We start from the raw sequence: 16,093 nt of genomic DNA, 5'->3' as shown, positions 1-16,093 counted from the left end.
TTTCTCCAATCTCCCTGGTGTTAATGATACTCATTCCATAGCCAGAACCAGTGCCCGAGTGGAGGACTTTCCTGAAACTGATGAATCTCTGGTCTTAAGGGAGGCTGACGTTGACGGTGTGTGCAGCTTGGTATGCCATACTGGTGGATCTGCCAGTTTGTGAGGTTTTTTGTCATGCTTGTGCGTGTTGGAGAACACTGCCTCCCCGTGGCTGGAATTCGTAGAAGGTGCATCATCATTCTTTGGTTTGGAGGAAGACTTACTGCCATGCTTATGTGCACGCTTCCGTACTTCCTGACTAGGCCCCAGCACGGGGTCCCTAGTGGCGGTACCACCGGAGCTGGACTCAAACTTCATAGCTGGAGGCGCACTCCTGGCTGTCTCAAGCTGATGTTGGGAGGGTGGGGTTCCCCCTGTCTGGGTCTGCCTGAGGCCTCATGGCGACTTCCACAAGCTACTTCTTAATGTGGAAAGCCCGGCCTTCTTGGGTAAGGCTTGGGAAAGACTGGCAAATATTACATTAATGGACAGGATATTACTGGGCAGGAAGCACAGATTTTAAATCCTGGTGTCTTTGGCACAGTCCAGTGCCCATGTGTGGGTACTTGGGTGAGGGGTAATAGTAAACAGATTCCACCTAAGTCTCAGTTCTACCAAAACTATTACTAAAAGTTAAAACTACGTTAAAACAGTAAAAACAGCAAACGCTACAAGAAAAACTAACTGTATACTATTCTAAACATTTTAATGTGCATCATACACAAGAGGACACTAGTAGCTCTGACTTAGACCATGCAGAAGTGAGAAGGAACCGGAGACATGGTTGATCCACTTGGCTCTTTATCACCTTGGACAAAACCAAGAGGTGAGGTGAGACAAGGACGTATGTGTGGACCCCAGCGGAAAGTACTACTTTTAAATTCTCCAGCTTTGGACACATGGCATGGATGTGTAAACCCTCAGTGGAATACAATAAGGACCATTACTCAAAGAAGAACTAGCTTTAGGTACAAAAGCAGTGGCAAAGGAAGAATACAACTGTTAAAGTCAAAAGGTTGTAACAAAAAAGTCAAGAAAATGTTAGATTTTACAATTAGGATAACAGTGTAAAGGACTATTCTAGAAGTTCGTGGAGTTACATTTTAGCCCTAGGTTCCATGAAACATGCTAAGAGTCTTTTGACATTTGTAAAATGAGTCTTTCAAAACTATTACTTACATTTTGAAGAAGTTGTTCAAACCAGTCATATCCTGTATCTCTACAAGCTGCAACCTAAGAAAGAATATTTGGAATAGATTTATAAAAAAGAAATCTGAAGGAAAATGTAATTGAAGTGTTTCAACACAGGTTTAAATTTAAACTATGATAAGTATTTTTCCTTTATGAAAATTATTTTAAATTGTAAGACAGCAGCAACAGGAACTATGTTGTCTGTATTTGATTTTTTTTTTCCACGTTTTAAATGCTACCACAACCTACATTAAGTAAGTCTAAAGTTTTTACTTCAGTTGTAGGGTTACTGTGAGATCAAATTTGACCTAAATTTTAATTTTAGTGAAAATTTAGTTTTTGCAAAGCTTAACAGCTAATAAAATATATGACATATTTCAACTGCCCGAAAATGCATTTTTTAAAGAGGCCCTATAGGATTTGCCATCATTCCAGGACTGTGTTAACTCATGAGAACCTGAAGGTAAAATTGACTAGACTAAAGAAAATGTAACCGATTAGTCTCTTTTTATTGTCTAAGATCAAACTAATGCATAAACTACTGTTTAGAATAAATACTAAAAAGTAGATTAACCAGTTTTATGGTGTTAATAGTGAGATAAACAAATACATTTATTTTAATTGATCATGATTTTAAAACATGTATCCTTTAAAACAATAAATTTTACATAAGGACATCGGACTAGATGTAATGTCCTGCATCACTGAGTCAATCCTGTGCTATTGCACGCAACCCTATCATACACTCCCATTCATAAACTGATCAAGCTCCATCTTAAAACTAGCTAGGTTGTCTGCCACCACTACTCCTTTTGGAAAACTGTTTCAGAACCTCACTCCTTTCATGATTAGACATATTTTAATTTGCAGACTAAATTTATTTATAGCCAGTTTACATCCATTTGTTCTTATGAAAATATTGACCTTTAGCTTAAATAGCTCTTCTCCCTCCGTGATGTTTATCCTCCTGATGTACTGATAGGGAGCAATCTTATTCATTTTCTGCTTTCATTTTGCTAGACTAAATGACCCAAAAACTCTTTTAGTCTCCTCTCATAAGAATGTCTCTCCTTTCCCATGCTCCTCCTACTGGCACTTCTCTGCACCTATTCTAGTTTTTATTCATCATTCTTGAATATGGGTGACCAGAACTGTACACAGTATTCCAGGTGAGATCTTACCATTGCCTTGTACAATGACATTAACACCTTCTTATCTTACTCCTGAGGGCATTCTGTGTCAAAAAATTAAAAATTCTGTGCCAAAAATTTAAAAATTCTGCAAAATTGTGCATGTTTTATTTGTCAATAAATAAATGTAGAGGCTCCCGCATAGCAGTGGGGAGCATAGGCCACTGGCTGCACAAAGGTGGGAGATCATCCTGCATCACCCCATCCCCACCCCTGAGACACAGACTCAGCGGTGAAGGGGCACCTGACCCTGACATAGCACAAGGCCTGGGCCTGCCCCAGAAACACCCTGGGGCAGGTGTGGGGCAGGCAGGCTCAACCATGCAGGATCCAAATGTGAAGGGGCTTGGTGCGGGGTGCGAAGGTTCTATGTAGGACAATCTGGGTGCAGGAAGCTCAGTATAGGGGCTAGGTGTTGGGGGATCTGGATGCACAGAGGCTTGTTGTGGGGATTCCAGGTGCAGGGGCAATGGGACTCTGCAAGAACTTCCAGGTGAAGGTGGTTGGGGCTCAGTGGAGGGATCTGGGAGTGGGAGTATCAGCGGGGGAGTCTGGGTGCTGAGAGAGTGAGGCTTGGTGGGGTGGGGGTCTGGGTGCAGCAGGTTGTGAGTCAGTGATGTGGGTGTCTGGATGTGGGGGCTCACGGTGGTGTGGGGGTTTGAGTGCAGGGAGCTCAGTGGGAGGTAGTCTGGGGTGCAGGGGTGGGGTTCTGGAGGCAGAGGGTCTGGGTTCAGGGGTTGAGATTTGGGTATTGAGTGCAAGGGGAGTTCTGGGTGTATGGGGTGAGGCTTGGCAGGAATGTCTGGGTATGGAAGGTCCAGATGCACAGGGGTTGGGAGGATGGAGGAGCAGCTCTTCAAACAGTGACCCCTGTCCCCTGAAGCTGAGGAGAGATGGGGGCAGGAAGTAGGGGAGGATGCTGAGCTTCCTGCAGCTGAGGGAGGTTTCTGGTGATGAGTCTGATACAGCCCCAGCCACTCCTTGCAGGGGAAGAGGAAGTCCCGTCTTCTCCTGCCTCCAGCCCAGCCAGGACTACCAGCTGATCCCGCTCAGGGTAGGAGCCACTGGCTGGGATATTCCCAGTCCAACAGTGATTTACCACTCCGCTGGCTGCTCTGGGTGCCTGAAACGATGTACCTGCACTGCTAGGGAGTGGTGTGTAACTGCTCTTTCAGCTTCCCTTTGCCTCCCTGTCAGGAAGTCATTTTTCTGCGGGAAAGCAAAGAAATCTGCGGGGGACATGAATTCTGTGCATGCGCAGTGGAGCAGAATTCCCCCAGGAGTATTATCTCTAATTGCTAATACCTCATCTGATAAAATCCTAGGATTGCACTTGATTTTTTTCATGAATGCATCACATTAGTGACTCAGTCATCCTATGGCTGACTAATACACCTAGGTCTTTCTCCTCCTCTATTATTTCCAATTGATGAGCCCCAGGTTTTAGCAGAAAAAACGGTTACCTACCTTTTGTAACTGTTGTTCTTTGAGATGTGTCGCTCGTGTCCATTCCATTCTAGGTGTGTGCATGCCCACCTGACCTGCACAGTTGTCAGAGATTTTTGCCTTAGCAGAATCCATAGTGTCAGCTGTGGCACCCTCTGGAGTGACACACTCATGCCTTGGTCTATTAGGCACCGCTGGCCCTATGCCCTCTAAATACCTTCTTCCTGGCAACTCCAACACAGGGGTAGGAGGGCAGGTAATGGAATGGACATGAGCAACACATCTTGAAGAACAACAGTTATGAAAGGTAGGTAACAGTTTTTTCTTCTTCAAGTGCTTGCTCATGTCAATTTCATTCTAGGTGACTCACAAGCAATATCCCAGGACGTGGGCTTGGAGTTCAGAATCATGCGACTTGCAATACTGCTCTATCAAAGCCTGTGTTATCTCAGGCTTCCTGGGTAAGCATGTAGTGAGATGTGAATGTGTGAATGGATGACCAGACGGCGGTCCTGCAGATATCTGGAATTGGCACATGGGCCAGGAAGGCCACCACTGAGGCTTGCGCCCTAGTTGAGTGGGTGGTTACAATTGCCGGTGGAGGCACTTTTGCCTGATCACAGCAAAACCGGATGAAGGCAGTGATCCATGATGAAATTCTCTGGGTGGACACTGGATGACCTTTCATCCTATCTGCTACCACGACGAATCGTTTCATCGACATACAGAATGGTTTAGGCCCTTACAACGTAGAAGGCTAGTGCTCTCCTGAGGTCCAGGGAGTGCAACCTATGCTCCTCCTCATACTTATGAGGCTTTCGGAAGAAGACTGGCAAGAATATGCCCTGGTTCATGTGAAATTGTGAAACCACATTGGGCAGGAAAACTGGGTGTGGCTGCAGCTGGACCCTGTCCTTGAAAAACACCTTATAGGGAGGCTCCAAGGTAAGTGCCCTAATCTCAGAGACCCTTTGTGCAGATGTTATCACCAACAGGAATGACACCCCCCCAGGAGACCAGAAGAAGGGAACAGGAAGCCAACTGCTCGAAGGGAGCTATCATGAGCACTAGATTCAGGTCCCACAGAGGGACGGGGTCTTGGACATGGGGATAGAGTTGCTCCAGACCTTTCAAGTACTGGACCGTCATGTCATAAGTGAAGACTGACCTGCCCTGGAATAGGGGTGAAAGGCTCATATGGCGGCCAAGTGGATCTTAATCGATGAAAGGGAAAAGCCCTGGTGCTTGAGATGCAGAAGGTAGTTCGTTATCGACTGCAGCGAGGCCTGTTCAAGCCTAACCCCTTGGGTCAAGGCCCAGCACCTCAGCCAGGTAGGCTGCTCTGGTGGAAGGCTTTTTACTCCCCAGTAGGACCTGCTGGACATGGGCCAAGCACTCCTGCTCTTCGGCATTCAACCATTCAGCAACCAAGCTGTCAGGTCCAGCACTGCTAGACTCGGGTGTAGGAGACTGCCATGGTTTTGGGATAGGAGATCCGGCCAAAGAGGCAGCTGCAGTGGGGCCGTCACCGTCAGGTGCAGCAGCATGCCGAACCAGTGTTGGCAAGACCAAACCAGGGCTATCAGGATCACTTTCACCCTGTCCTGCTTGATCTTCATGAGGACTTTGTGGATCAATGTGGATCATTAGAGCCCCCGACCATGGGAGTAAGAAGGCACTGACAAGGATCCCCCGAAATGAGCAGAGCATGTGGCATTTTCTGTTCTGATGAGTCACAAACAAGTCCACTTGGAGAGATCCCACTTTCAGAAGATCACGCTGACCATCTTGGGGTGGAGCAACCATTCGTGGCGAGACTAGAAGGTTCTGCTGAGGCGATCCGCTAATACGTTCCTGGTCCGGGGGAGGTGCGCTGTCACAAGATGAATGGCATGCTGCACACAGAAGTCCCAGAGCCGGAGAACTTCCTGGCAAAGGGCTGACAACCTGGCTCCACCCTGCTAGTTGATATAGAACTTTGTGGTGGTGTTGTCCATCAGGACTTGAACCACTTGCCCTTCAAGTGGAACCAAAAAGCCTGACATATGAAGTGAACCGCTCTGAGCTCCCTGACATTTATGTGGAGGGGGGGTCGACCCGCAACCAGCGGCCTTGTGTGAGCTCCCCAGGAAAACCAGGGTCAGCGATGGGGACGCGAAGGGAACTCCCTCCAACACCGATCTGGGGTCCAACCACCATGACAATGATGACCGGATGTGGTCTGGCACCTTGACTACCAGGTCTAGGTCATGCCTGTTGGGGATGTAGACCAATGCCAGCCACGCCTGCAGCGACTGGAGATGGAAGCCAGTTATGCCAGACGACGTAAGTACAGGCTGCCATGTGGCCTAACAACCTTCGGCAAGTATGGGCAGTAGTGAGTGGGTCATCCCTTACACGGAGATCACATCTGACATAGCTTACAAACAAGCCTCTGGAAGGAAGACTGGCCAGCATGGAGTCGAGGACTGCCCTTATAAACTCTGTTTGTTGCACTGGTATGAGGGTCAATTTCTTTTTGTTTACTAACAGGCCCACAGGTGGCACGCACCAGATCAAGACTGCTCTGCACCTGATCCCGTGACCTGCTCTTGATGAGCCAATCATCGAGATAAGGATAGACCTGGACTCCCCGACATCTCAGGTAAGCAGCTACCTGGGCCATGCATTTTGTAAATACCCACGGGGCCGAGGAGAGGCCAAAGGGTAGCACCATGAATTGGAAGTGACGCTGGCCCACCATAAAACGGAGGAACCATCTGTGTCCTCGGAAGATGGAAATAAGAAAATAAGTGTCTTTCAAGTCGCGAGCGGCATACCAGTCTTCCGGATCCAGGGAGGGGATAATGGAGATCAAAGAAACCATGCGGAACATCAACTTCTTGAGATATTTGTTTAGTCACCACAGGTCCAGAATGGGTCTTAGGCCCCCTTTGCCTTCAGGATTAGGAAATAGCAGGAGCAGAATCCTTTCCCCCCTCATTTCCCAAGGGACCTCCTCCACTGCTCCCAGCTGCAGGAGGTTGTCAACCTCCTGAATGAGGAGTTGCTTGTGAGAAGGGTCCCTGAAGAGGAACGGGAAGAGGAGTATGAGGGGGTTGGGGTGGATGAGAATTGCAGGGTGTAGGCCAGAGATACAATTTCTAGCACCCAGCAGTCTGAGGTAACCAGCAACTAGGTCGAATGGTAGGGATGAAGATGGTTGAGGAAAGGATGAGGTGGATCCGGGGATGTGACTGGGACATCGCTCTCAAGCGCACCCGCAAAAAGCCCACTTCTGGCCCCTGTGTTTTTTTGCTGGGCCAGGTTCTGCGGGTGAATGGGAGGAGGAAGGGCGGTGACAACATTACCCAAGGTGTCTGATTGCTCCGCTATCTCTTCCACCTGTCGTCCTAAGTTCGTGGCCACCCTTAGGAGCAGGACTTGGTACTCCTTAAAATCATCCAGTGGGTTAGCACAAAAGGGCCCTGCCAGAGCCTCATCTGGAGAGGATGAGAATGACTGGACCACCAGGGGAGGGCTCAGGGCATCATCCCCCATGGGGGAAAAGGGCTTTCGGAGTGGGCACCTGTCCTTCCACCCCCACGTCCTATTGCACTTCACACACCAAGCCCAGTGCCGTCTGATGCTTGTCTGAAGCAGCAACCAACGATTGCTGAGAAGGGGGCATCAGCATAACTGGCATGCCCCAGGCATTCCAATAAAGCCATTGCACTGGCTACTGGCCCTACTGCCAGGATGACATCATGGAGGTGGACACAGCCTCAGGAGCCCAGTCGCAATGTGTTGTCTCGGCAAGAGGCTGAACTCCCACTCAGTGCTGGAGGAATCCTCCTCTGATGACCATGGCAGGGCTGTCGACAACTGAGTCTTGTGGCTAACCATTGCCGTGGGTAAACGGTTCCTTGAATAGGTGGAGTACAGGGAGTGGCACCGTGTTGGGGAACATTCCCGTGGTCTAGGTGTTGGCGGCTGATGTCGTGGAGAGGGTCAGCAAGCGGACGACAATGACCGGCGCCTCCCTCTGGGCAAGTCTCGACAAGAGGGCTGAGACCAGGAGCACAGTGCCAGTGAATTGGTGACCTGGGCTGATGCGGAGACCAGGGGTGTGATGACTAAGAGTTCTGCCTTGGCTCCAGAGACTGGTGGTGTTCACTCGCCTTCTGGGGGGCTTTCATGGCTGGCTTGCCCTCTGGGTCCATTGCAGCAGGTGGTGCTGGCTGCTCTGGGAGCGTCCTTTGCTCTCTGGGCACCGGGAGGGGCTGGGAAGGTGCTAACTCAGCAATGACTCTGGGTCCCCAACCGCTTCCTGGAGTTGGTGGTGGATCCATTGGGATATGTATTCCCTTGTGTCTCTGGGGTGGGTGAGAGGTCGCTCCGAACAGGGTCCTTTACCCGATGCCCGTTGGTCCTTGCTCAGTGCGAGTCCTGCTATTTTGACTTCTTCTTGGGCACCGGCAAAGGGGAATGGTGTCAGGTAGAGCCCAGTGTCAGGGGTGCACAACACACTGAGGCGAAGTACTGGGAATCGAGTCCAGCTGGGATGGCTCAGAGGCCGAGCTGAGAGCAGCCTCCATAAGAAGGGCTCTCAAATGGATGTCACGCTCTTTTTGTATCCTGGGACGAACGTTCTTAAAGATACAACACCTTTCTTTTACATGAGATTCCCCAAAGCACTTCAGACAGCTGCCATGGGGGTCACTAACAGGCCTATTACAGTCAGCGCAGGGCTTAAAACCTGGAGACTGAGGCATGCCCTGCTTGGGGAAAAATCCCCTAACTTACTAACTATACTGCTGAACAACTACTTACTAACCACAGTAAACAAAACTACTTACACCTCTAATACATGAAGTGAAGAAGGAAACCGATGATCACTTGTGAGGCAACGGAGACAGGCACTCCAACCAACCAGCATGGGCGGTAAAAGGAACTGAGAGGGTGTAGGGCCATGGCAGCTGATATATTGATGCATGAGTGTGACACTCCAGAGGGCGCTGCAGCCAACCCTACGGATACTGCTAAGGCAAATCTCCGACAATCGGGCATGTGGGTGTCCGCACACCTAGAATGGAATCGACAAGAGCAAGCACTCGAAGAAGAAATTCCTGCTATAAGTGCATGACCTTGTACTTTGTACTATTATACGCCATTCCGTTTTTATTACTCTAGTTCATCCAGTTCTTCCTGAATAATATTACATTCCTTGTCCAGAATGGCAATGCCTCCCAACTCTGTGTCATCAGCAAGTCTCATTAGCACACTCCCACTTTTTTTTTTCCAAGATCACTAATAAAAACATTAAATAAGATTGGTCTCAAAATAGATCCTTGAGGAACTTGGTGAATTACCTCTCTCCAGCCTGATTGTTCTCCCTTCAGCATAACCCATTATCATCTCTCTGTTAGCCAGTTCCTTACCCACCTTACAATTCATGCATTGATCCCCATCTTTTCCATTTCTAATAATTTCACATCTGGTACAGTATCAAATACTTTACTGAAGTCCAAACAGATTAAATCTAATGCATTTCCCTTGTCTAAAAAAAAAAATCAGTTATTTCATCCAAGAAAGGTTATAAGGTTAGTCTAGCAAGATTTTCCTTTGATAAACCCATATTGCATTTTAACCCATTAACCTGCATGTCTTTAATTGTTCTTTCCTTCAAAATTTGTTCTGAAGCCTTGCATAATATTAAGGTCAGACTAACAAGTCTGCAGTTACCTGGATCACTAGTTCCTCTTACTTAAACAGGTACTATGTTTCCTATTCTCCTGTCTGATGGATTTTTAAAAAAATCTTTGCTTCTTGACTTGCAATTTCATGTCCCAGTTCTTTCAGTATTCCGGGATGGAGATTATCTGGTCCTCCCAATTTAAACACATTAAGCTCTTTAAGTTTTGCTTCCACCCTAGATGTGATCATTTCCATTTTTATATGCTCGTTCCCATTAGCCATCTTGTCTTTGTCCCTGTGTTTTATATGATCATTCTTACTGAAGACTGAAACAAAGTATTCATTTAGTTTTTGGGCTGTACCTAGACTATCTTTAATCTTTACCCCATCCATGCTGAATAATGGACACACTTCTTTTCTTGTTCTCTTTTTATTCATATGGCTAAGGAACCACTTACTATTTGTTTTAATTTCCTTTGCAAGGTCTAACTCAGTTTGACTTTTGGCAATTCTCACTTTATCCCTATACTTTCTGATTTCTGAGACATACGTTTCTTTGCTAATCAATGTTTTCTTCCATTCCTTGTAGGTTCTTTGCTTACACCTAATATCTTTTTTGAGGTGATTATTCATCCAGTTAGGTCTGCCAAGTTTTTTCCCTTTACTTGGGATGCCAATTCCAGATTTTTTTTGCATATTTGACTCGAAGAAATTCCAAGTCTACTCCACATTTATGTCCCTAAACTCTTCAATCCAGTTTGTCTTCACTAACTAGCTCCATTAATTTCTCAAAAACCTGCCCTTTTGATACAAGAAACCTTAGTTACTGACCTGTTTTTAATGATCTTTCCATTTAATTTAAACTGCACTGACTTGTGATCACTCAATCCAAGTTTATTTTCTACAACCAGCTTGTCTATAACATCCTCAGTACTTACCAAAACCAAGTCTAAAATAGCATCACCTCTTGTTGATTCAATGATTATTTTGGTTATACATACAAACTTTTCTTTTGACACATGTACAGATTCTAAGAATCTGGGTTCAATTTGTTGCTGATATAAATTGGGTACAACCAAATTGGCATTCAAAAGAATGTATGCGCTTATGCCAAATGCATTCTGGCCCTGCATTTCTTATTGACCTACTGAAATTAACCTTTCATATGGATTTTATGTATCACATATGGGATACTTTCTTCAAATGAAGTAAAATTTCTTTAGTGGCCTCCAGGCAGCACTGATGGCTACACATAGCTCTATTAGGGAATTCTATTGTATGTAATAGGAGACCATTTGGTATAATTATAATTTTACAGCACCAGAACAGAATGTAGTACCATTTATCATCACCAATAGGCTGATGAGTATTTATATTAAAAGTTTCCTAAAAGATACTCTTGTTTCTTCCCAACTGTCAGATGAATAAACCCATCACATCTTAAGGGATACAGCAAAAGAGGAGTACATATGAGATTTATAAAACTGTCTGGTGATTTAATTACTTGTTTATTTTTATATATTATAAGAAGGCTCAACAATAAAAATTATTTCAAGACATGTTAAAAAACACCTAATCAAATCCCGCATGTGACTCTTAGTTCAAATTTGTAAGGCATACCACATCAGTGATGTTTAGTATTTTCCTGGTCATTGCTTCTTTGTCATTGTGGGGAGTTGGAGTAAACCAGAGTTTCTGGAATGTCTCATTCACCAGTTTCTAGAGGGAAAAATATATAGTCAGAGATACATAACTTTATCTTGACATAAAGGTTTCCATTTTATTTCCCACATAAGAGTATAGACTTATTGATGGTGTGTCATTTTACACAGAATTACTGGAGCTAAGTGAGGCCTTCTAGAAAGAGAAGGTTACCTGAGCAAGACCTGTATCTCTATCTTAGAAGTTGGATTCCCAGACCAGGCCTGAGTCACCTGGGGCCTCCAAGCTGTATCTGAGGTCACCATTGCCTGGAAGGACATCTGGATAATTATTAATGACCAATGGAAATCCATGCTGTAGAAAATCTACACTACAACAACATTTGTGGAAAATGCCATTTTCAGCATTTTACTGAGAGATTTTGTCAGACTGGGAAGAACTGTTACAAGTTTCAGCAGACCATTACTGCAGTTTCCTGGTGATTCATCATCATCAGATATATATCACTAGATACAGTGAAAGCTTCACTCAGCCAAACAGAACTGTTAACTTCTGTATAGAAAAGAAGAGAACTGGATTCTTCAGCTAAAGTTTGATTGACGATTCCTGTCTGAATATGCTGGTGAAATTCTTACTATCCAGTGTCTATATAATAAGAGGAGCTGGTCACAACCTCTGTGTTTAAGTTGCTTAATACCGTCCTTTATAAAGGACTCATTCTTTAAACTGAAAACTCTCATACCTCCACTATTTGCAGTAGGCCACTGATACATGGCATTGGGCAAGCACTTCAGACTAAAGAAATGCCTTTTCTTTGTCCTGTGAAATTCCATTCAGCTTTTGCTAAGATATAAACTGTTAAAAATCATCCTCTCTCACCTGTGCCTTGCAAGACTCAGGAAAATTTGGGCAGCATGCCAAAATAATAACTGAACACGGAAACATTCTATGACCAGGCTGCCACTGCCACAAAAGCAGTAACAACATACACTGTACTGGAAATACTTAGGAGGTGCCAAAGCAGCTGTAATAGGGTGGGAGGAGAAGAGAGCTAGGCTAGGTTCCTACCTTGGACCCAGCACATGTCCCCAAGTGGCCCATGCCTCTTTGGGTACCCTGTTAGGTAGGAATCCCTCCAACTCTAAGTTGGGGGCCTGGGAAGGGAGAAAAGAGAAAGCAAAGCTAGGTTCCCCCAACTCCCGTTATGGCCCCAGCAGCTCATTGGGGCACCACATGTGGCAGGATCATCTGCAACTTTTGGGAGGTGGAGAAGGAGGAGAAAGCCAGGCCAGACTCCCCTGCCATCGCAGAACATAGATCCAGCTATTCATTCCCACTCTTTAATTACATAATCACACTTTTTTTTCCATAGGACCCCTACTTCATTCAGTATACAGAAAGGACAGAATTAAGGTAACATGGGCACATGTAAATCTAGCATTTCATAACTTTTCAGTGCTTGACTTTGCAACCTAAATAAAGTGCCTTTAATGTAGGTTTTTCTGGGTTTTTTAAATGCAATCATAGAAGTGTAGAACTGGAAAGGACCTCAAAAGGTCATCTAGTCCAGTCCCCTGAACTCAGGGCAGGACTACATAATAACTAGACCATTCCTGACAGCTGTTTGTCTAGCCTGTTCTTAAAAGCCTCCAGTGATGGAAATTTCACAACCTTCCTACAATTTGTTTGAGTGCTTAACTACCCTGACAGTTAGGAAGTTTTTTCTAATGTCTAACCTAAACCTTCCTTGCTGCAATTTAAGCCCATTGCTTCTTGACCTATCCTCAGAGGTTAACAAGAACAATTTTTCACCCTCTTTCTTGTAACAAACTTGTATGTCCTTGAAAACTTTTATCAGGTCCCCCTTCAGTCTTCTCTTCTCCAGACTAAACAAACCCAATTTTTTCACTTTTTCCTCATAGGCATAGGTCATGTTTTCTAGACTTTTAATAAGTTTTGTTGCTCTCATCTGGACTTTCTCCAATTTTTCCACATCCTTCTTGAAATATGGTGCCCAGAACTGGACACAATACTTCAGCTGAGGTCTTATCAGCGCAGAATAGGGTGGAAGAATTACTTCTCATGTCTTGCCTACAACACTCCTACTAATGCATCTCAGAATTATGTTCTTTTTTTTTTTTGCAACAGTGTTACACTTTTGACTTATATTTAGCTTGTGATCCACTATAGACCCCAGATCCTTTTCCGCAGTACTCCTTCCTAGGGAGTCATTTCCCATTTTTTGTGCAATTAACTGTTCTTTCCTAAGTGGAGTAATATGCATTTGTCCTTATTGAATTTCATTCTGTTTACTTCAGACAATTTCTTCAGATAATTTTGAATTTTAATCCTATCCTCCAAAGCACTTGCAACCCCTTCCAAATTGGGAGGATTTATTTATGTCAGTAATCAGATAGATACAGAGTGGAGATAATTTATATTTGCAAGTGGAAAAGAAGAAATAAATCTAAATATTTTTATTTTATTTCTGAGCTCCCTTATTTTTTAAACAAAAATGGAGTAAACACCACGTCTGACAGGAACCTATCAATATCATTGTGAATTTTAAAAAAAAGACATTTATTTTAAAAAGTTAAAAACAAATAAAAATTATACATATACTAAAGAAACTCTGAAATGCTTCTAAGGAAAAATCTATTTATTTATTTCTCAAGATAAAAGAAAACTAAAATAAACCGTAATTAAAAACTTAAAAGAAATATTCTACCCTACCTTAATGCCCTCTTCATCATTGACTCTGCGAATCATTTTCACGCACATCTCTGTAATTTTGGGAAATGTTGGCTGTTCAATGCAGATATCCCTAAGAATCTTTATAACTCTCTTTCTGACACTGATACCAGTATCCTGATGGGAGAAAGCAAAATACTCTTGAAAAAAAAAATCAGAAGTGAGAATGAATTTAAGTATTGTGTGCATTAATATCAATTAAAAGTTATCAAGCCTGACTTGCAAAACATGTTAAAATAATAATTAAGAAATTCTAAATGCACCTATATGAAAGACAGCATTACTGTTTGGTAACACTACTTCATTCCAGAGGTCCTGTAGGTCCTGGAAGTCAAGTCCTGTGAATACTGCATTGTTGCCCCATTCTACATTCTCTCCCTCAAGAGCTCTGCATTTGTTCTGGTATTAAGGATTGGTCTAAAATCTATCAGAGCCTGATAACTCTGCATATTAACTGGACAGAGATTACACTTCCTTCCTTCCCAGGAGACTGGCTTGGGAAGCAACAAACTGACCATTAAAATGCAGATATTCTGCATGAGACACACAAAATGGGTGAGGTAATATCTTTTACTGGACCAACTTCTTTTGGTGAATGAGAGAAGCTTTTGAGCAACACAGAGCTCTTTCTTCAGGTCTGGGAAAGGTACTTCAAGTGTCACAGCTAAATGCAACATGGAACAGATTGTTTTAGTATAAGTAGTTAGCACATATTCTAAGAGACTATTTAAGGTAGTGGTGGCCAGTTAACACCTCTGCAGTCATAGGACAGAATGGGGGGTTAGTGGGTTACAGATTGTTGTAATAAACCATAAATCCAGTGAGTCTGTTCAGTCCATGATTTTTAAGATCTAGCAGAGTTATGAAGTTAAACTCCCAGGCTCATCTTTTGAAAGCGTTGTGCAGGTTTCCTTTGAGGTTGAGGACTGACAAGTCAGACAGAGAGTGATCACTTTGTGAAAAGTGTTCACCCACAGGTAATAGGGTGTTTTTGTATTTTATCATTTTCCTGTGAGAGTTCATTCAATAGCACAGTGATTGTCTGGTTTCACTCACATAGTTGTTATTGCGGCATTTAGTGCACTTGATGAGGTATACCATGTGTTGTGATAGGCTTGTGTTTAAGAGTAAGGCCACTGGGCTATTTCACTGTAAATTACATTTTTGATTATTGTCTGGATACATTGTAACACATGTTTAATGCCTTAAATTATAACAACAAATGATACCAATAACTAAATCCTCACTTGACAGTTTCATATTTTAAATGATCAGGTTTGTACTCTTCTGTCCCAAGTGGGCTACAGCAGGCTCTCTTTTTTGTTAACCCTCATATTCAATATGTACATGAGGCAATCTAATGGTGATAGTGAGATGGTGAGGGCTTCTAAATGTAGATCACTCCAAGTTCTAAATCTCTATGTTATCAGATTCAAACTGCAACTTTCCCAATGTTTAAAAGAGAAATCAGCTTGTGCTCTAGCTTGCTGAAACTCTCAGATACGATAAAGATATTATTGATTAGAAATAAATGGCAGAAATATATCTGACTCTAACTGAGGGAGTTTTCCCATCTTTTGTTACTCAGGTTTGCAATTTGGAGAATCTTAGTGGATTCTTCCATTCTTCTTAATACCCAAAGAGCAAAGTACTTTCCCTCCCTCCAAATCTGCACTCATTCAGAAGATGGCAACTATTTTTTGTCCAACTGCGGACACTGCCAGTGTAACCTGTCTTTTTGTGACCTTGAGATTGATTTTCTGCAATATGGTCTACCATAAATTGGATTATACCTGAAGATCATTCAAAACTTCAGCTATTGCAGTGTAACATAATGGTGTTTTTCATAGGTAGCATATTGCACTTGAATTCCAGAGACTGCACTAGCTTCCAACAAATTCATGTTTAGGTGCATTTAACACAAAAAACTTGCAGTGGTTAGGCTGCTGGTGTGTTAAGACCACTGCCTATCATGCTGACCAATTCTGTCTCGTTTCCTTGTACTTCCCCATCAGTCTGTCTGTATCCATCTATTGTCTCTTTCCTTGTACTTAGATTGCATGTCTTTGGGGGCAAAGATTATTTTTTCTGTTCATTGTTTATACAGTGGTTGGCACAATGGGATCATGGTCCATAAC

General features: G+C 43.8%; 1 protein-coding gene across 6 annotated transcripts in view; it reads right to left on the bottom strand.

Moving 5' to 3' along the window:
* The window catches only part of NIPBL (NIPBL cohesin loading factor), a 295,049-nt gene that overhangs the window by 32,254 nt on the left and 246,702 nt on the right, over window positions 1-16,093 (bottom strand). For all 6 annotated transcript variants that reach the window (XM_073343794.1, XM_073343792.1, XM_073343793.1 and 3 more), the window contains 3 exons: window positions 13,938-14,072; window positions 11,163-11,261; window positions 1,219-1,272 (listed from right to left, as the gene is read on the bottom strand). In XM_073343794.1, coding sequence (XP_073199895.1) covers window positions 1,219-1,272; window positions 11,163-11,261; window positions 13,938-14,072 — 288 coding nt within the window. The remainder of the gene's footprint in view (window positions 1-1,218; window positions 1,273-11,162; window positions 11,262-13,937; window positions 14,073-16,093) is intronic.

The sequence above is a fragment of the Lepidochelys kempii genome, chromosome 5 (genome assembly GCF_965140265.1).
Source record: "Lepidochelys kempii isolate rLepKem1 chromosome 5, rLepKem1.hap2, whole genome shotgun sequence".
NCBI lineage: Eukaryota > Metazoa > Chordata > Testudines > Cheloniidae > Lepidochelys > Lepidochelys kempii.
This window is presented reverse-complemented; position numbering and strand designations above follow the sequence as displayed.